The sequence below is a fragment of the Astyanax mexicanus genome, chromosome 14, assembly GCF_023375975.1.
Source record: "Astyanax mexicanus isolate ESR-SI-001 chromosome 14, AstMex3_surface, whole genome shotgun sequence".
Classification (NCBI taxonomy): domain Eukaryota; kingdom Metazoa; phylum Chordata; class Actinopteri; order Characiformes; family Acestrorhamphidae; genus Astyanax; species Astyanax mexicanus.
Window position 1 is genome coordinate 24614342 of NC_064421.1, and position 21469 is coordinate 24635810.

Sequence of the window (21469 nt, forward strand, 5' to 3'; positions counted from 1 at the left end):
CATTTTTGACTAAAACCAAAAACATAAAACATTTTTAATATTTGGCAAAAAAGCAAGTGCAAAGCTACAAAAAAAAAAAAAAAAATATATATATATATATATATATATATATATATATATATATATATATATATATATATATATATATATATATATTTCATAAATACTGAATATTTTTAATGTGATGTGGTCACACTATCAAAAACATCATTGTTTGGTAGATATTTTATTGATCTTCTGGCTTATTCCATTTTCGGACAAAATATTTTTTTGTCATTATATATTCAGTGCATCCCTATTTTCCATTGGTTTACCCTGATTTGTTTTTTTGGCAATATTTATTTATATTTAATCAAAAATTCACCCTATATATGTATTTTACTTATCACTACTGGTAAAAATGACTAAAATAATTTGGTCTTCATTTTGTATGAAGTGAATGAGCAATGTGGACATTGTCTCTGCCAATAATACTAATGGAAATATTATAATCATGTAATGATTAATAAAATGTTAAATGGTTTGCATCCATCTACTGTAGGTAAACAGCAATAATCTACATTTACGAAACATACAGTATATTGACTATCAGTAGTAACCTGTTGTAACCAGTAGTACCTGCTTTGAGGAATATATTTCTCACAGATTTTTGACAGAGAAACACTTTTTTATGGTTGCAGAGATATAAAAACCTGGTGGAGGGTGCATCCCAATAATGTGTCATTTTTAGTTGTAAGATTTCAAATGTTTTATGTAAGATAAAGGTGAATGTAATATAGTAATTGTAATCAGCAGTTGTAAGAAAAAGTGTATTTTATCAATAAACAAGAATAAAATACATTAAATAAACAAACATTTGCCTTTTTTGTTGAGAAATTATGAGACATGGTAACTGAGGGGTCAAGATAAAAAGAATCACTTGGCCCTACTTTACTGGGTTAACTATGTTAAATGTCCTGTCCCAAAGATTCGTCCACTGCTGTGCATGTTCATGTTCTTTCCAGTAAGTATTTAAAGGTGTCCTGTTTTTTAAACGAGCAAAATTACAGTGTACAAGACCACACTAAATGCTCGCAAAATGCACCCCTGACTGAATTCCACACAAGATAAGTATATGCTTGTATGTGACCTTTTAGCTTACAGTTTCAGAAATACTGAGAAAGAAAGATAACTTTCTGAGACTGTTGCCAAATGTGTCACGTTAATGTACACTTAAGCAAAACCATAATGTGGACTTAGGGACAAGCCCCTTGTAGTTCTCAAAGCATTTAGTAGTAGTGTGAGGTTTTGCTGATGTTTGTTTGTCAGGAGTGAGGAAACAAATGTACATAGCAATGCTAGTGCTGTGTTTAGTTTTTCAGTGGTTGAATCGACCTTTTCTTTTTTTTTTTTTTTTTACATAATTTTATTTCAAATTTTTCCCATTTTCTCCCCAATTTACACGGCCAATTAACCATGCCACTTATTAGGACTCCCCCTATCACCAGTAATGCCCCAACACATCAGGAGGGTGAAGACTAACACATGCTTCCTCCGATACATGTGAAGTCAGCCACGGTCTCTTTTCAAGCTGCTGCTGATGCAGCATTGCCGAGTAGCCAGCGCGCTTGGAGGAAAGTGCAGCGACTCGGTTTCTGAGAATCTTTTGGAGTGTAAACGTTTGTTATATTTTAAATGAAATCTGAAATAAAATAAAAATGTTAACTAATCAACATCATACAGCACAATAAAAACAACTAATTCTAAAAAAAAAAAAATCTGTGTAAATTGGTTTACAATGTGTGATATGTTAGTATTTTGGTAGCTAGCAGCGTCAAGCTCAGGCTGTGTTGCGGGTGCATGCGCGCGCCGGTGCTGCTGTGCCGCCCCCTGCTGGTGGTGAGCGGAGCTGACAGGAGGAACGCTGCTGCTGCAGTCAGTAGTAGTTGGCTCTCTCTCTCACACAGTGGGCGACTTCTGACTCTACTGCGGCTCCTGTACGAGCGAATCACACGGAGCGGGAGCCTCGAGCGGAGCGCGGTGATGGAGGAGGGCAGGGCCGTCGGGACGCTGGAGAAACGGCGGGTTAGGATCGAGCAGCTTTAATAGGGCGGAGAGGAGGCTGTGACATGACCGGAGCGCATCCTTCCTTCTCCTGGAGCCGAGACCGTTCATCCCCCTCTCTCACCCTCCTCCTCCGCTGCTGCTGCTGCTGATGGTGGTGGTGCTGGCGGTGGTAGCGCAGCCTGCGTGATTTCCTGCTGGTAAGAGAGCGCTTGTGGATGATGGTGTTTTATTATATTTGTGGTGGGGGATAGCCGCAGGACTGGGGGAATTGGAGTTAAAGAGGGGCTGGATGGAGGGTCCGGTGTGTCTATCTCTTTTTTATCTACATTAGGAGGATTTGGGGGTTTCTTAATTCTGTCATCAGTGTAGCTCGCTGTCCGTGCTCTGTTTGGAGTCGGTGGCTATAAGGAGAGGGGGGGGGGGGGGGGGGGGTTTAATGTGCAACATGGCCGCAAGTGACGTGTGTGTAGTGTAGGCTACTCGGTCGGTTTGCGGTGGGTCGTGCGGGGCTGCGTTATTATTTTTTTTCTCTTTGCGGGCTTGTTTGTATGGAGGGTCCTGTCCGTCTCTAATAGCACACAACTCGACAGAGCACCCTTACTAGGCTACACACCGGAGAGGTGCGGCTCTCTCTTTTTCTCTTAGGTCCGGTGTTCTGTCGATTTGTGCTACCTTGTCAAAACGTGCCCCCATAATGTGTGAGTGTGTGTGTGTGTATAGACAGCTCTGAAAAAAAAATAAGAGACCACTTCAGTTTCTGAATCAGTTTATCTGATTTTGCTATTTATAGGTATATGTTTGAGTAAAATGAACATTGTTGTTTTATTCTATAAACTACGGACAACATTTCTCCCAAATTCCAATCTAGAATATTGTCATTTAGAGCATTTATTTGAAGAAAATGAGAAACGGCTAAAGTAACAAAAAAGATGCAGAGCTTTCAGACCTTAAATAATGCAAAGAAAAACAAGTTAATATTCATGAAGTTTTAAGAGTTCAGAAATCAATTTTTGGTGGAAAAAAAACATTTTTTACTCACAGTTTTCATGCATGTTGGCATGTTCTCCTCCACCAGTCTTACACACTGATTTTGGATAACTTTATGCCACTCCTGGTGCAAAGATTTAAGCAGTTCAGCTTGGTTTAATGGCTTGGTGATCATCCATCCTCTTGATTACATCCCAGAGGTTTGGTAAAAGAAGAAATAAACTCAATTCATATTTTTTAAGTGGTCTCTTATTTTTATCCAGAGCTGCATATGTAATTTTAAGCTGCCCAAATAGAACACGTAGCCTGGATGCTATTTTTGTGTGAATGTGAGCCTAATTTGTGTGGTAGGACATTGATCTATTTACCCAGCTAACTAACCAACACTGCTAACAGAGAAGGTTAGCTGTGGTTCTTTTGGGGGAACCGTGACATAACGTTAGAGCAATGTTGAACGCATTTTTATTCTTTAATTGTTTATTATTGTTTTTTGTTTTTCAAACGTAACACTGAGTCAAATGACGGCAGTGAGAGCAGGCTATTTAATGCACCTGAGAAAAAACAGAGATTTTAACACCATAAAAAAACAGTGTCGGTACGAAGCCCGGGTCAATGGGTAGCATAACTCGACAAAACACCTGTTCGTTATGTGTGAAGTAGCTATACTACCTAAAATTAAAGTTGTCTTTATCTATCTTCATAGATAACGATAATGATTACGACCAAGAAACGTCATCTTTCGTCCCCTTAGCGTTTATAATCGTTAGTGATGGTTCACAAAATTAATAGAACTATTTGGGAACCAACAATTGTTCCGTAGCTGAGTAGCAGCACTAATAATAGCAGTGAGCTCAGATTGACGGAGTCATAATAGAGCTATAACGAAAAACACATAAGAACATTTAAAATGATGTGTCAGCGCATGCGCAGAGGAGCCGAGGAGCCTATATCGATGGTGTAGCACAACTCGACAGAACACCGGGTCTCTCCTGCAGGTCCGCTGGCTGACCGCAGGCTCCGGGTACAGGCAGTGATTAGGAGCCCCAGCAGCGGTCATGGTGTAATGATCTCGGGTTGTGATACACACACACACACACACACACACACGCAGCTCAGCGGACGAGCAGCACATGACATAATGCTGGCAGACAGTCCTCCTCCATTGGCTGGAAGAGCAGGAGCGGAGCGGCGCTGCGATCACGACCACAGCCGGAGTAAAACGCGCTGAATAGATAAATGTGGGCTAATGAGGATTAGCTACAGCAGAGACACTGATTTACTGACCGTACAAAACACCGCAGTAATATTAAAGGTGGTGATGAAAGCAGCAGTGCTGACTGATGACTGTATATACTACAGTGATAACCCACAGATGCAGACGATGATCATTATGCTAGTGGTAATAATGACGTAATCATTAATAAATTAATAAAGCATGCACCAGTATAGGATCTGAATGCAATACAAAACACACCTAATTGGATTAATCTATTATTCCATGTAGAAATGTAACACTGAACCCGTGGTGTTGTGTTTTAACGCTGGTAAATTGGCTGGGTACGGTTACAGACGCAGTCAAATCAGAACGTAGGGTTGTAATGCAGTAAACCAGCAGCATATAAGCATTCTGGTATTCTGGAATTCAATAAATCAAGCATAAAAAATTTAAGTTAAATCTCAAAGTCTGTCTAATGCTAAATACATTGATTATTAATATGTTTCACACGAATGTGAAATTCCAACCTTAAAATAAAAAAAATGTAATGGAAAACATAGCAATTTCTTAAAATTTTGCACAAAATTATGCTAATATATCACTTTCAAATACAAGTTACAACTGAAAGAAACAGGGTGTAGGCCAGAATGCAGTGTTTTGTGTTTTAGCACAAAAACATTAATTATCACCTTTACAGTTATACAATTATTTTTTCTCATTACAGCTAATTGTCAAAAGCTTTTATTATGATATATCCAATTATCCATTAACAGAGAGTTTGGCACCTGTATAAAGTAATTAAACAGTGTGTCCTGACAATTAGAGGCCTCTTTCTAGTAAAAATGCCATATTACATTAGGACAGTTCTATGTAAGCATACATAAAGTAAAAAGTAACAAAGTTAGTAACTTTATTGTTACCAGATTTCTTCTATATTACTCCAGCCAATGGTGGATCATCTCCAGCTTACCTGATTTAACATCATAGAGTACTGAGTAGAGTAAAATTTCTTATGTTTGTTCAGTGGTGTTGTGTATTGGCGAGAACTTGGAGATACAATATGTACGATAAGTAGCTCCTGTATCTTTATCAACCATCTTGGATACCATAGCAACCACATGGGATACAATAGCAACCACTTGGCAATATGTTAGCAACCATCTAGCAAAATCATAACAACCACTTAGGATCATCATAGTAACCATAGTAAACTTCACCTTATCAATCAGTTTGTAATACCATACCAACTGTCTAGGAACACCACCACCAGCTGGGATACCATAGCGTCTAGTTTAATCAGTTTAGCTGCACAAGCGTCCAGTGTTTTGTTTTGTTTTCCAGGAAATGCACTATTCTTGTTAAAATATGACACTGTGTTTTGACAATTAATGCAGTACACCCCTACTGTTCAGTTGGAATTGGCAAAAAATGGAATGGTCATTGCCTTTTTATAAAAAAAAACTAGCAAAAATTATTAGTGCTATTTTTTTTATGTTTCACACAAGGGCTGCAGGATATCGGGAAAAACAATATTGCAATATTGTATTGTTCTGCGATATAATACATACATACATATATATATAAATATATTAACAAATTTACACATGAAAATACAAGGAATTTCTCAAAAAAACAATCCTTCAACATGTCATAATATTAATAATGCCCTCTGTGTATCAATGGTTAGCGTAAAACAAATAGTATTGGGTGTATATACTTTTTTAAATCTAGTAGATATTGTTATGTAAAATGAGAACAGTGTAAATGTTTCTTTGTATGCAGCAAAAATATAAAAAAAAAAAACGTCATTTGACATTGCACAAAACATTGCACTTCCTGCGCTGTGACCATTGCGCCTGTGTACATTGCGATATTAACACTGAAACAATATATTGTGCAGTTTCACACCAGCTCTGTCTGATAATAGAAAGAAAAAACTGACATATATTCTGCGTTTGGTAGCAAAAAAGCTGCACCTTTTATTAAAATTGTGCATGCCTGCATTGCAATGATGATGTTAAAATGATATACTGTAGTGTGAAGCACTATTTTACACACTGCATTGCGGTAAATTCAGTTAACCAGGAGTGATTTTGCTCTTTTCAATGTAAAGAGAAATAATTGATTAGATCATACAATATCGATTGTGTCATTTATCACAATATAACGATAAATGTTGTTGTATTGCCCAGCCCTATAACCAGTCACTAGAGCAATTGTAAATGCATAAGCGATATGGGTTTTGGAATGATGGAGTTGGTTTTAAAAATGCCTTTCTAATGCTTGTCCATGACTCTGAGCTTTTCCCGCTCACTGAAGGTCTGCAGCATGCTTCCTGTCTATCATCATAAACAGCCCTTTTAGCAGCCTTTGTATCACCAGCTCACAGGATGCTGCCTGTGCTCCAACTAATGGCAGATGGAATCATCATTTACACACTTGACAAGAACTCGAGTGCTCTTTTGTTATGACCAGAGATTGGGGATAGCTGACCTTAATGAAACCCTCGACAGCACTGCATTACTGGCTAATATGAGATAGACGTATGCTGTTCTTCTACCATTTTGACTCTAAATATTTCTCTTTTCACAGGAACTTTCTGATTTTGCTTCTCTTTAGTTGAAATCCAGCCCAGTTGACAGGTGAGTAGCAGCTTATTTATGTAATAATTTTTTTAGAGTATTGAAGTTTGCTAAAGGCCTCATAGTGTTACTCTCCAAAGTATAAAAGAACAGTGTATCTCCACTAGGGCTGCACAATATTAGGGGGAAATCTGACATTGCGATATTTTGTTGTTCTTATAGACAAATATACAGTACCAGTCAAAGGTTAAACCTTAAGTTCAGTGTTTTTTTTTGTTGTTTAAATTGTTTTTGCATTACTTGTACTAAGGCCATCCAATGTAAAGTGTTAAACAAACCAGAATATGATTTATATTTTAGACTCTTTAAAAACAGCACTTTGCAAGACAGCTTTGGACATCTTGGCTGGATTTTTTCAGGCAGATATTTAAAGTAGTCATTTGGAATGGCATTCATTTAACAGCTGTGCCTCATCAAGATTTCAATGTGTTTGAGAGGATGAGTTGTGTTGTGAAGAGGTACAGTTAGTATTCTGTGAAAAGCCATATTTGAATAATGCTTTAATCCATATTATGGCAAGAACTACTCAACTAAGTAAAGAAAAAATTACTTTAAGAAATGAAGGTCAGGCAGTCCAAAATAATGTAAGGTTGCATGTAAAAGGATCCTTAATTGCAGTCGCAAAGACAAAAACCGAGACCAAGTCCAAGACCAAGACTAGATTAAGATTTAAAAATAAAATTCAAATTCAAATTCCATTCATTTTTATTCTAAAATGTACAAAAACTATCACAATTTGCCCTCAAAGAGCGCATGAATAAGGTTAGCGAGCTCATTGCTAAGGTTAGCTAGCTCATCACTAGCTTTAGTTCTCTCCCCAGTAGCATTAATATTTTAGATAGCTCTTTGCTAAGGTTATCTAGCTCTTCACTAATGGTAGTTCTTTCCTCAGTAGCATTAGTATTTTAGCTAGCTTGTCGCTAAGGTTAGCTAGCTCATCCCTAATGGTAGTTCTTAGCTAGCTTGTCGCTAAGGTTAGCTAGCTCGTCACTAATGGTAGTTCTTTCCTCAGTAGCATTAGTATTTTAGCTAGCTTGTCTATAAGGTTAGCTAGCTCATCCCTAATGGTAGTTCTTTCCTCAGTAGCATTAGTATTTTAGCTAGCTTGTCGCTAAGGTTAGCTAGCTCATCTCTAAGGTTAGCTAGCTTGTTGCTAGCCTTAGTTCTCTCCCCAATAACATTAGTATTTTAGTTAGCTTGTTGTTACCGTTAGCTAGCCCGCTGCAAACGTTAGTTGTCTCGCTAGTTTGCACTTCTCCATGTGCTTTCTTTCTTTAATTTAATTGTTTTTTTTTTTTTCTAAAAGTTGTGTGCAGATTTTAGACACACAGAAAAAGGACTTATTTGATCTGTTTGAATGAAATGTTGATGTTCAGTAACAATAGAAAAAAGGTTCAGTTTCTAATGAACCTCAGACAGAGGACCCGGACGTGGCCAGTCTCATCCACAGTCTCCGTGTACACCTCAGCCGAGACCGAGACAAGACAGATTACAAAAAAGGTCGAGTCCGAGACAAGAACGAGACCGGACTCAAGTACTACAACACTACCAAGGATAAAAAAATCATAGATTAACATAAAATAAACTATGTTTATAAATTATGAACTGTTTAAAAAGCAGGAATAAGAATAGAAAAAAATGTGTATGTGTAAATGGGTGTGTGAATATGCACTTATTTGATCCATGATGATTAGCAAGAGCAACAGTCTACTATTATCTGTATAATGGTATGCTAAGTAGTAAAAAAGTAGAAAAAGGTGTTAAAATTGCAAGCTTGAGGGTGTTTTGGAAAGTGTTCCAGTCATTTGCTGCTGCAAAGCGATAAGAGTTGCAGCCAAAATCAGAAACAACAGTTTATTATATTAGCCTTTAGATAGTGTTCTCTTCAAGAATGGTTTTGAAAATGTGTTATACTGTAACATCAGGTTACCCTGCAGTTACTGCAGAATGTTTAATATTGTAACTTCAGTGTGAACTGGAGTCGCTGGAGATAGAGGGGAGATGTTGGTGATCATTTGTGTGTTTGTGCTATTCAGGATGATTGAGGAGGGCAGCAAGAGCGGCAAGGCCACGGTGGAGAAGAGGCAGCTCTTCATGGAGATGAGTGAGTTAACATAAGCTGTACAGTGTTTTGTTTACACATAGCCATACACAGAGGCTATGCTAGCTCTACTCAGTTTACTGCCACAGGGCAAATGACTCCATAAATCTGTGTTGGAGGGTGAAAGAGGAATATATTGATCATATGTTAAAAGCAGGGGCGTAAAGTAACATTATTACTGTTGAATCAACTATTGTTGAATGTGGTGTACCACAAGGCTCTGTACAAAATAGATGTAGATTGATTTAAAGGCTGCAAAACTGCTTGTTTCTTTGCACCAAAAATTCTAGTGCTGTTCACTCTGGGTGGTAATGTCTTCTGTGCTGTGACTTATTTCAGGTCAAGTGTCTGCAAAATGCAAAAAACTAGCAATAGACAATCGTTGAATGTGGCAAACCACAAGGCTCTGTGCTCGGTCCACTCTTGTTTTGTTTGTGTATGCTGCCACTGGATTTTCTTATTACAGAGCATGGCATCAATTATCAAACTTTTGTAGATGACTCACAAGCAGATAATATCACTTATCTGGGTACAGTACTATTTTTAAAGCTTAATTATGACAAGACCAAAGAAATAGTAATGGGTTGTGCAACAAAAAGGAAACTGGTGTGTGGGAGACTTTAAAATCTGTCTCTACAAATGAAAAAGTGTAGTTAGGGGTCTAGGTATGATTCCAGACACAGACTTAACTTTTACATTCTATTAATAATATAACCAAAACTTCTTATGTATCACTTAAGGAATATTACCCTAGTTGAACCTTATCTCTGTCTGCAAGATGCCAAGAAATCGATCCATGCTTGATGACTGCAAAGCACTGTTGATAGAACAACAAACAAACAAACTACAAGCAGAATACAGCAGCAGGAATGCTAACTCGCAAACAAGATGATATTACACCATTAACACTTAGCACATCTTCACTGTCTGCCTGTTTCTTTTAGGATCAGCTACATGATTTTACTGCTAGTTTTTTAATCTAATGATTTAAAGAAACAAGATTATCTCCACATTCTCTGTATTCTAAATAGGAAACTTTTATACATTAAAACTTAAAAAGATCAGAGAGACAGATTTTTGTTTTTATGCACCAAAGATCTGGAACATTGTGCAAACATTTAAAAACATATCTCTTTACTTTAGAGTTGAACTGACATAGCAAGAGTCGTGGAGCAGGAACTAGTATTGTGTCCCATGAAAGCTAAAGAACACCCCACTGAACTCTGGGATTGACATATGGGACCTTATGCGTTGAATATGGATGTAATTTCTTCCAGAGGTGCTGTCTGTTTGTCTGTTTGCATGAACATTCTAGCCAGACACTGCTGGTCATAGTCATTACCATGTACTGCACTGTCCACTGTGTGTGGTATAGGCTTCTATTATGTTTTCCCGGTACACAAATGCAATCGAGGTATGTTTAATACCAACACAGCTTCAGAAATGTAATGTACCATCTATCTGCCATCAACTATCTGCTCTACCTCAAACCCTAGTAATTCAGTGATTCACAATATATTGCCATGATCATGCTGGCAAGTTTTAACCTCACAAGTTATAAAGGTGTGTGCCTTCAACACTTCGTGGTTGATTTAAATAGTCTGATCCCATGACTTTTGGCTTTTCAGTGTATATGGTTATTACCACGTGAATACTTTTAATTACTTTGTTGTATTTTTTTTCTATGCATTTGTTTTGCTTTTTTAATTTAAATTTAAACAATATAACTTTCCTGCTACTTGCTACTTTGCATTTTTATTATGTAATTATGTTCTTTTTATTGCTGTTTTTACTTTGTGTTGTAAAGCTATAAGCTGGTTTTTAGTGTCTGAAAATATTTTAATGTATAAATAACACTTTTTTTCTAATGATTTTCTAATGATTTAATGATTTAATGCATTTCTTTGTGGCTTGAGTTTGAAATGGTTCATTCTCATTTTGAACAGGACTGACAACAGACCTAAAAGACCTGTATAATTAACTGATGAATACTGCATTTTATTTTTACCAGGAGCACAAAACTTTGATGTTATCCGACTGTCAACATATAGAACAGCGTGCAAGCTGAGATTTGTTCAGAAAAGATGCAATCGTAAGTCTGTCTCCTATCTTTCTGAACTCTGTACTCTTGTAATTTCATAAGAATGAGTGTTTTCTTGTTTGTTGTTGTAGTAAGTGTGCCTGTATGAGTTTAAGCTAAAATATGTGATTTTGTCCTGACACGCACAACAAACACACATTCTTTTCTCAGTATTTTATCTCTATGCTCCCCTCTCATAGTTCACCTGGTGGACGTGTGGAACATGATCGAGGCGTTCCGCGATAATGGACTCAGCACGCTGGACCACAATGCCGAGATCAACGTGTCACGACTCGAAACCATCCTCTCCTCCATCTTCTACCAGCTGAACAAGCGGCTGCCCACCACCCACCAGATTAATGTGGAGCAGTCCATCGGCCTGCTGCTTAACTTTATGGTGGCCACCTACGACAGGTGAGCACTTACTTTTTTTACGACTTGGATCAATTTCTTACTTTTACAGAGTACTTTTTACAAAGTCAAAGCTCTGCAGTCAAAGCTCTACATTATGTTCTGCAATGTTCTTTACTTCCAACACTACAATACTACTAATAATAGTAATAATAGTAATAACAAAATGACTAAATTTACAAAAAAAATACTAAATAAAAAAAAATCATCCTAATTAAGCAATACTACACAAGAGGGAGGGCTATAGCGTGTAATATCTGCACTGCTGTGCTGCGGGTGTCCTACACATTATAGCACAAACCTCGAGTTCCATAATCACTGTATTTTGAAAGGTTTTTAGTTAAAGAGGACGAGAAAATACGATCTGTTTGGTTATAAAAACTCTGCAAGTTGGCTTGTAAGCGCTGCATCGTTGCTAGGTTACCTGTATGCGGCGGAGTAATACATGGAGAGCTTCAGTTACAGTGCATTACCCGCTGATAACGGCACTCATAGAACGCCTCTCAGCCAATCACATTGCAAGATCGGAACTAACTGTGGTATAATTGATTAAAGTATATGTACTGTATCAATACCTTATGTAATTATGAGAAGTATTAAGACAGAAAATATTGAAGTGAATTGAATAGTACCTTAAATAGTACAATTAAAAGTCAGGAAAAAGTCAGGAATTTTTTAAACATTTCTTTGTATATAAATAGCCCTAAAACAACCTGCCCACCTAATCAAGCCAACACAACAGGGGCAATAAAACCTTGCTGAATTTACCAAAAAGCAAATTTTATTGCCAAAATAGACTTGAATACAGTACAAACATCAGTCTTAGACACAGACTCAAAACATGATTTGTGCTGAAAGCAATGCCAATGCCAGTATAAGACTATGCCACTGTCTCTGAAACACCCTCAGAATAGTGGAGTTTAGAGCAAAACATTTTGTAATATAGTGTTTCAGAAAGTCTTTTTTAGAAAGAGGTCATAAAAAATTTCGTCCTGCAGATTAATTCATATATAATCCATTTTTAAGAGAACAACTCTAGATGTTTAAGGAAAAAAGGTATAAAAAATGATGAACTGATGATGATGAGAACATATATACAAGAGATATTTCATTTGAAAATTAAGAAATTTAAAGCAACTTGTCTGCTCCTGGTCCCCTACAGTTGTGAAATGTAATTCACAGTTTGGGCTGCAGATAAAGGATACGGATTTCTGGACAAGCTGAGAGATACAGAACTGCGTGTAACATTTTTCACATTAAAATAGCTGTTTCAAATGTAAAAATGGGTAATTCTGACCTGTAACATTGCTGTTGTTGCTACTTTGGGCTAAGCATGCTGATTAATGCATTATGTAACTTTAGTGCCATGTGTAGTGCTCCGTAACCAGATGTTTGCTGTTACCGCTACCAATATTACTCTAGTGGTAGTTATTTTTCTCTCAGCTTGTCTAGAAATGTACGTCCTAGTGGTAACTCTAAGTAAAAATTTCACCTCTCTACTGTAGGCAGAGCACAGGAGCAAGAAATGCCAATTCTGCATAGTGCTTTTCAGTTTTATTACAGCTTAAGCAAAAGACATGGGTTTCTTTTACATGACACTTATAGTAACAGTACAGTTGTTACCTGTAATAAAAGTAAAAATTGTAATAATAATAAAAGTAAGTTAAAGAAGTAAATAATGATGCATTTTCTTTACAGCTCTAGGTGGCTCAGGTATGCAGTAGGGTCCTGTACGTGTATCAGATTACACATGCTAATGCTGAAAATGAACTTAAAATTCACCTCATCAATTAATTATCAGGATTAGCGCGTGCTCTGCAGCAGAGGAGTGGTGACTCTTTAGGACCTACGCTGTGCACCTGTGGTTTAAGTACTAAGGATACTTGATTAAAAGAGCTGTGTTAGTAGTGTTGGAGGCTCCCCTTTTAAACGAATCTGTATTCAGTGCAGCACCCTCGCACTGCTTTCACACTGCACTCACACTGTCTCCACGCCAGCCAGTCTATTATTCTCCTAACAGTGGAGAACACACCAGATTAGCTCTCCTATTTTCACACCACAACTTAAAGCCTGCGGGCCAATTTGAAAGAACAGACTGCGCTCTGTATTAGTTGTGTTTTATTGCACTGTGTTAAATGGGCTTTCAGTGACTGTATGTTGAGTCTCTAACTGTGTGTGTTTGTGTTGCAGTGAGGGCCATGGAAAGCTCACAGTTTTTTCCATGAAATCAATGCTGGCAACCATGTGTGGTGGAAAGATAGTTGACAAATTACGATGTAAGTGATAAATGCATGTATTTATTAATATTGTTGTTGTCTTCCATGAACCTTGTACTTCCACAATAGCGATTTCACAGGAGAAGAAAAAAACGGATAGATTTGGAGCACTTCTATTGGCCTGTTACTCACACACTTTTGAGCTTATACAGTGTAAAGCTATTGTCAGATTCGCAATATACCAAAAAAATGTCTCAGAAACATTTTTACAAATCTCAGGTCATGTTGCTTTGCCATCAGCAGGCAGAACGCAAGAGAGCACAGTTGGCCTTGCTCTCCCTGGGGAGGTAAATGATGCTCTCTACCCTTATCCCTGCCAGTGTGATGTTGGCTGATGTTTTAGAGCTGGTTCCAGCTGGATCCAGCTATCCAGGCAGCACCATCAGGCAGATAACTAATTCAAGACAGGTTTCTGCTTTTTTTCTGTTAATAATATACAGCTCTCAAAAACAATTAAGAGACTACTTCAGTTTCTGAATCAGTTTCTACAGCTGATATCGCTATTTATAGATATATGTTTGAGTAAAAAGAACATTGTTGTTTTATTTTATAAACTATGGAATACATTTCTCTCAAATTCCAAATAAAAATATTGCAATTTAGAGCATTTATTATTTATTATTTGCAGAAAAGGAGAAATGGCTGAAATAACAAAAAAGATGCAGAGCTTTCTGACCTTAAATAACGCAAAGAAAACAGTTCAGAAAGAGTTCAGAAATCAATATTTGGTGGAATAAACCTTTTTTTAATCACAGTTTTTTATGCATCTTGGCATGTTCTCCTCCACCAGTCTTACACACTGCTTTTGGAAAACTTTATGCCATTCCTGCTGCAAAAATGAAAGCAGTTTAGCGTGGTTTGATGGCTTGTGATCATCCATCTTCCACTTGATTATATTCCAGAGGTTTTCAATTTGGTAAAATCAAAGAAATTTATAATTTTTAAGTGGTCTCTTATTTTTTTCCAGAGCTGTATATTTATATAAAAGTATACATACACTATGTCACTAAGTCACTTCCAATTCACAAATTCCAGTATATTTAACTCAAGTTTGATTAGAGACTGGGTTATTGGACTCAGAATAATCATAATATAAGAATTCTAAGAAATTCCAGTGGGGATCATTGGTCCAAGACTTGGCCTAATCCATGTCTAGGAAACCAGACCCAGATGTTTTAAGATTTTTTTGTGCACTGAACTGAGCATAAAAAGACATCTCACAGTTTCTGTTTGTGTGTATTTTAAAAGTTGAAATTAAATTAAAATATGGGGTAAAATTGAACAATTTCTTTGCTTGAAGAAAAATGAACACTATTTTGTCAGGATTGTAAGTTAATATGATTAAATGGAGTATTGGTTTAGTTCAGTTTTGTGGGGTGTATTTGTGGTTTCTGGGTTAAGCCTTGTATTTCTATAGACCAATAGAAATAGCTATAATATGATTTTGAATGAAATTCTTATACACTGACTTTTTATTTAAAGTCAAAGAGATTTTTTCTTCTCCTGCAGAGTTTCTATTTTGGAGCTGCTGGGTCAATGCATTATGTAATAAATTCCCCTCATTCAAAGTACCATCATTTAGGGTTGTTTTTAGAGCTGGATCTGTTCAATAGGAGTGCATGAAATCCATAATTATGGATTCTCTGTTGGGTGTAAAGCATGTTAGTTACACTTTGCTGCCCTCTTGTGTATTTTTTATTAATGTGACCATTCCTGGCATTCCACAATATTACTCTCTGTGAAATTAAATGTCATACCTTATTCAGGCCTTTGAAGCAAAAGATTAGTTCAATAAAGCAATCTGTTCAATCAATTAAGTGAATAAAAATATTTTATTCCTTCAGTGTTCCTTCATGCATTTCTCAGCACAGTATATTCACTGTGGTGTCTGCTGCAGTTACATTCAGTGACCACATGGTGGTGCTGTTTTCATTTAAAGGATATCCCCTTAAATCCACTTGTGTTCTTTAAATGTTTTAATTCTTTAACAGTGCTTATTTTTTTCCCCCTCTGCTCTCAGATATTTTTTCTCAGATATCAGACTCTGGTGGGACGATGGTGTTTGCTAAGTTTGACCAGTTCCTGAGGGAGGTCCTAAAACTTCCTACAGCCGTGTTTGAGGGCCCCTCGTTTGGCTACACTGAGCACTCAGTCAGGACGTGTTTCCCTCAGCAGGTGAGTGACCCCACCCTTTCCCTTCCTCACTTCCAGTCAGTACTGTAACCCACCTGCCCTGGCTGAGCGTCTCTCACCTGTTCTTTGCCAGAAGAAGATATTGCTGAACACCTTCCTGGACGTGATGATGGCGGACCCTCCCCCGCAGTGCCTCGTTTGGCTACCTCTCATGCACCGACTGGCCAATGTAGAGAACGGTACGTGCTGAGAGCGCAGCATCAGGCCGGCTTGTTTACTAGCCGCCTGCTGCTTCTGAACATACGGCCCTGGGTAGACTGGTATGAGGGCCTTAAACCCACTAAAACCACTAAAATCATGGAGATGGGTAGAATGCAGGGAAAGTGGACGCTTAAATTTAATCCTTTATGATTGTCCGTGTGTAGAAGAGAGCAAGGCGCAACAAAATGTTTTAAAATGTTAAAATTTTATATTTATTAGCTGTATAATATAGTATTTAGTACCAGACTAGAGTAAGCAAATACAAGCACAAAATTACCTTTTCAACCTAATTACATAAACAATATTAGCAAAATATTAACATTTATTCAACATTAATAGAAAAACGAAGGCAAATATTAATTAATAAACACAATACACTATATGTATGGAAATATTGGGACACATGCTCCGTCATTGTTTCTTATGAAATCCAGATAATTACAGTATTCTTCACACTATAAGGTGCACCGGATTATAAGGTGCACTATCAATAAAGTGTATTTTCTCATCTATTTTTATACATAAGGTGCATTGGATTGAAAGGTGCATTTTGCAACCCTAGTAAGGAACAGGAATGTGTTTATTTTGGTGAGTAAGCTTAGATGTCCAGATTTTCACTAAGGCTGGGTGCAGCAGCATTAGCATAAGCGGCTAACTGCTAGCCTGACAGCTCTACACTGACGAACCCTGAGTGTTCCAGTAAGCCAGGGCGATATCAACTAGCGATTCGACCCACGTAACTATCTTGTTTTAACACAATAAACGTGCAGGCTACAGTCCGATATACTCACCAGTGAACGGAGAAAGAGCTGCCACTTAGCGCACTGACAATTTTTGGGAAAATTAAAGGATTTTAAGTATGCATCATAATGCAAAAATAAGGTAAATAGAGTTTACCTACTTTTATTGGAGTTATTGTTTCTATAGTCCAAGGAAGACTTTATACCCCTCTAATGGTGAGTTAGGGTTATGCACACACATTATGCAAAAAAATGGTCGCAGGGGCCAAAAGGAAAATTGTGTTTTGTGTAATGTAATAAGAAATGTTGGGTAGACTTTAACTTATTTTTAAATGTGTCTCAGCTGTTCAATTTCAGTTGATATATCAAGAAAATATAAGTGAACTCTGTAAAATAACAACTGCACTAATCACCATTTAAAACGGTTTAAAATTAACTTTTTAACTCTATACTTTTAACTCTCCAGTTTTTGGTGTGTGGGAGAAAATCAATGTTGAGGGAAATATACTGAATATATAATAAAAATGTGCATTTTTTAAAAATGTTGAATTAGGGCTGTATTAGACATTAAACTGCTATAAACTATAGCTATAGCTGTGTAATTAACTGCCATATGCCATTAGAGTATTAGCTGCACAGCTCCAACCATTTTTAGTAGTATTTTTCTGTACCTGCTGACAGAAATAAGGACAAAATGAGTGCAGAATACAGATGGAAGGCTCTATTCATATATTAGTGCATCTCACAAAATTACAATATCATTGAAAAGTTACTTTATTTCAGAAATTCAGCTCACAATTTGAAACTTATATATTAAATAGATGTTCTACACACAGAGTGATTTATTTTAAGTGTTTATTTCTTTTTTTATTGTGGATGATTATGGCTTACAGCCAATTAAAACCCAAAAATCAGTGTCTCAGAAAATTATAATCTTATATAAGACCAATTGATACTTTTGGCAGTGTGGGCAATGTGCCAAGTCCTGCTGGAAAATGAAATCTGCATCTCCATAAAAGTTGTCAGCAGAGAGAAGCATTAAGTGCTGTAAGATTTTGTGGAAAAACAAAACACTGCACTGACTTTAGACTTAATAAAACACAGTGGATCAACACCAGCAGATGACATGTCTCTCCAAACCATCACTGTTCATCAGTAAATGTTGCATTTAATTTGTAAATCAAGGGCGTAGAGTCTGGAGGAAGAGTGTAGAGACACACAGTCTAAGCTGCTTGAGGTCTAATGTGAAGTTTCCACACTCAGTGATGGTTTGTAGAGACATGTCATCTGCTGTTGAAATAAAGAAACTTTTTTTAATGATATTCTTATTTTTGTCTGCATTTAACATTGAGCATAAATGAGCCTTAAGAAGGATTCTCCTGACTGTGAGTTTGAGCTTTTTTTATTTTTTGGGGGATAAAAGTAATCCTGTTAGATTATATGATGTAAGGGTCGAGGCAGAAGTGACAGAGAATGTAACATTATTTACACTGTCCTTTGTTTCTAGCTTCATGTTCACTAGACAGTGAGATAAACAATCTGAGGACAGATTCTGAAATAAAATGACAACAATCTGCTGAGGTTACGAACGTCTTTTTGTTCCTCTGCGGAGCTAATCAAGAAATGTCATGTAAACAAGAGTCTTGTAAACAAAAACAAGCTGTTGTAGATCTCTGTGGAGCTGCTGATCATGTAGACATTTCTCTGCTTCCACAGTGTTCCCGTAGTCTCTTTACACTGTAATCCACATTGCAGAATATTGTCATCACCATGTTCTCACAGCAGCAGTGAAGCAGACAAGCTCTTCTCAAAATCCACAGTTAGGGCTTTTATCTTGTCCCAAAAGGTTTAACATTCCCTGCAGTCCTCCTTCAACATGTCACATGTCAGCAGTATGTGGACATAGAGGGAAAAGGCCAAGAGGGCACTAGGTTTAAAAGTGTGGACTCATGTATCGCCCAGGCTCTCTCAAAAGACACAGTTGTAAACAAACTAGTCCCAGACAATATTGCCATAATTTATATCACAATATATTTCTTAATTTCAGTTGATACGATATAGTTGATCTGATATAAACTGCCAGGCCAAAAAAGTTGCCACCTGGATATAACTAAGCAAATGATGTGGGGTTGATGCTGCAGTTGGTCAGGTCTAGGTTCAGCAACAGTATGTGCCGAAAGAATGAGGTCAGCTGACTACCTGAATATACTGAATATAGACCAGGTTATTCCAGCAATAGATTTTTTCTTCCCTGATGACACGGGCATATTCCAAGATGACAAAGGCAGGATTCATGGGTCTGGAATTGTGAAAGAGTGCAGAGTTCAGGGAGCATGAGATCTTCATTTTCACACATGGATTGTTCACCACAGAGGTCTTTAGTCAGAAGGCAGTGGTCAGACATCAATGCAAGATCTTGGTGAAAAATGAATGCAACACTGAATTAAAATAAATAAATTGTGACATTGCAGAAGCTTATCGAAACAACAGTGAATGCGTACCGCAATAAATCTAAAGGCGGTCCTAGAGTGTCTTTTTTGGCCATGGGGTGTAGATATGAACAATGTAATAGCCACTGTCTGTGGGGTATATGTCATCACACACTGGCCCTGCCAGACTACGGTAGCTAATAGTGTTCTGCTGTTTCTGCTTATCCTGAATGCAGTGAACTGGCTGTAACTTTTATCCTGTAACATACATCAGTCAGTAACAGATGCTGAAAATACTGTAAATCTCTAAAAAAATATATACCAGTTTACATAAAAATGACAAAAATCTATAGAAGATGGACACTTGTGCCAGAGGATATTTTCAGGAGATTCTAGGCTACTCAAATATGTCTTAAAGTGTAACTATGCTTTAAGATATTAAACATTTGAAGATACTTTTACATTAATAGTTAAATATGTTGCTCTGTAATAATAAAATATTCCAGATCTGCTTAAAATGCTTAAAAATGAAAAGCAAATATTAACTGCATTTAGATATTTGACTATATATTGATAAAAAGTAAAATAAAAAAAACCTATTTGATCTTTACTGTTTTCTGACCTGATGACGTTTATTATAAAGCCTATAATAATGGTTATACTAAATGTCAATGCTTAATTTCTAGACTGCCTAGACTGTCACTGTGCTGGTTAAGTTAGTATGATATGGTTGATATGATATGCGTATTATGTCTAAAGTTCACTCTAGTCCTTAGTTATTTTCCTCAGAACACCGGGATCTCTCGGCTAAGTGGTAGCTAACAGACAGATTTAAACGGTTATGCTAACAAACACAACAGCCAGTCTCTTTAGCTGTGTTTCCGAGCTGAGCTGAATAGATAGATAGTTTGAACAGAATCCAGATTGATGATGGGTAGGTTCTATATGTAATATATAGGATAAAATTAACCTGATAATCTGTGGTTCAAATCAGTTAGTACTATGGTGTTATGGTTGTATGAATGCGTCAGTTGCATGTGAACGCATTTTAATGAATGTCTCTTTTCACTTTGCTCCAGTCTTCCATCCGGTGGAGTGCTCGTACTGTCGGAGTGAGAGCATGATGGGCTTTCGCTACCGGTGCCAGCAGTGCCACGGCTACCAGCTTTGCCAGAATTGCTTCTGGCGTGGTCATGCCAGTGGTCCCCATAGCAACCAGCATCAGATGAAGGAGCATTCCTCATGGGTACAGAATGCATTCACCTCTTACACGCACAAACACACACACACACACGCTGAACCCAATAAAGGACATTTGTAAATCAAAATGATTTATTGGTAAGATTGGTTTACGAATCCTCATTTAAATATCCTCATTTAGAATCAGATACACCCAGTTGGGGTAATTATAGGCATGCACAGTCATTACAGAGTGCTTCCTGTAATGGAACAGAACTAGAATATAGTTCTGGATCCTCTACCAGAGGATGTGCATGTGACGTAATTACGTAAAGAACTTAAAGAACGTAAAAAAAAGCACCTTTAAAGATTTGCCAGTCTGATGGTAAAACACATATCACGCCAATACACATCAGCTTTTAGAAAATAAGAAAGATTCCTTTTACTAGTGATGCAACACATATTTCACAACCACATTTATTTGGCTAAAAATGAAAAAAAATAATAAGATAATAATAGTGTGAATAAGTGACAGTGACTAATTTATTATAAATCATATTGCAGTGTTTCCTCTAACTTAATTATAGAATTGCACAAAATATAATTTGAGCATCGTCTTCGCAATGTATGTAAGCAGAATAGTCATTCTGAATAAGGCAGATTTAATTAATATATCAGGCTTTTTGCAGGGAGGCAGATTAAATTGAACCATGATCATTTTTTTATCTTTATGTTTAACCAAAAAAACTGGTCGCCTTTTTCTCTGTAAATTTGCCTCACAAGTGATTTTCATTTTGTTCTGTTTCGGTTTCTGGCAAAAATGTCCATTTTGGTGCATCTCTATCTTATAACTTTATAATAAGCATTACATATTCTCTTTAGTAAAGGGTAAAAAGGTCAAACAGCTGCAAGAAGGGTTTTGCTAAGTTTTTATTACAGCAATATGATATCTACCGTGTGCTTATGAT

General features: G+C 37.0%; 1 protein-coding gene across 12 annotated transcripts in view; it reads left to right on the top strand.

Annotated features, from left to right (window-relative positions):
* Window positions 1-1913: 1913 nt before the first annotated feature.
* Window positions 1914-21469, top strand: part of dtnbb (dystrobrevin, beta b) — a 106033-nt gene continuing 86477 nt past the window's right edge. For 11 of the 12 annotated variants that reach the window (XM_007252181.4, XM_022672905.2, XM_022672902.2 and 8 more), the window contains exons 1-9: window positions 1914-2243; window positions 6842-6891; window positions 8928-8995; window positions 11004-11084; window positions 11273-11486; window positions 13674-13759; window positions 15780-15934; window positions 16026-16131; window positions 20402-20568. In XM_007252181.4, coding sequence (XP_007252243.2) covers window positions 8929-8995; window positions 11004-11084; window positions 11273-11486; window positions 13674-13759; window positions 15780-15934; window positions 16026-16131; window positions 20402-20568 — 876 coding nt within the window. In that variant the 5' untranslated portion in view covers window positions 1914-2243; window positions 6842-6891; window position 8928. The remainder of the gene's footprint in view (window positions 2244-6841; window positions 6892-8927; window positions 8996-11003; window positions 11085-11272; window positions 11487-13673; window positions 13760-15779; window positions 15935-16025; window positions 16132-20401; window positions 20569-21469) is intronic. The other variant, XM_015606594.3, reaches the window with a different exon arrangement.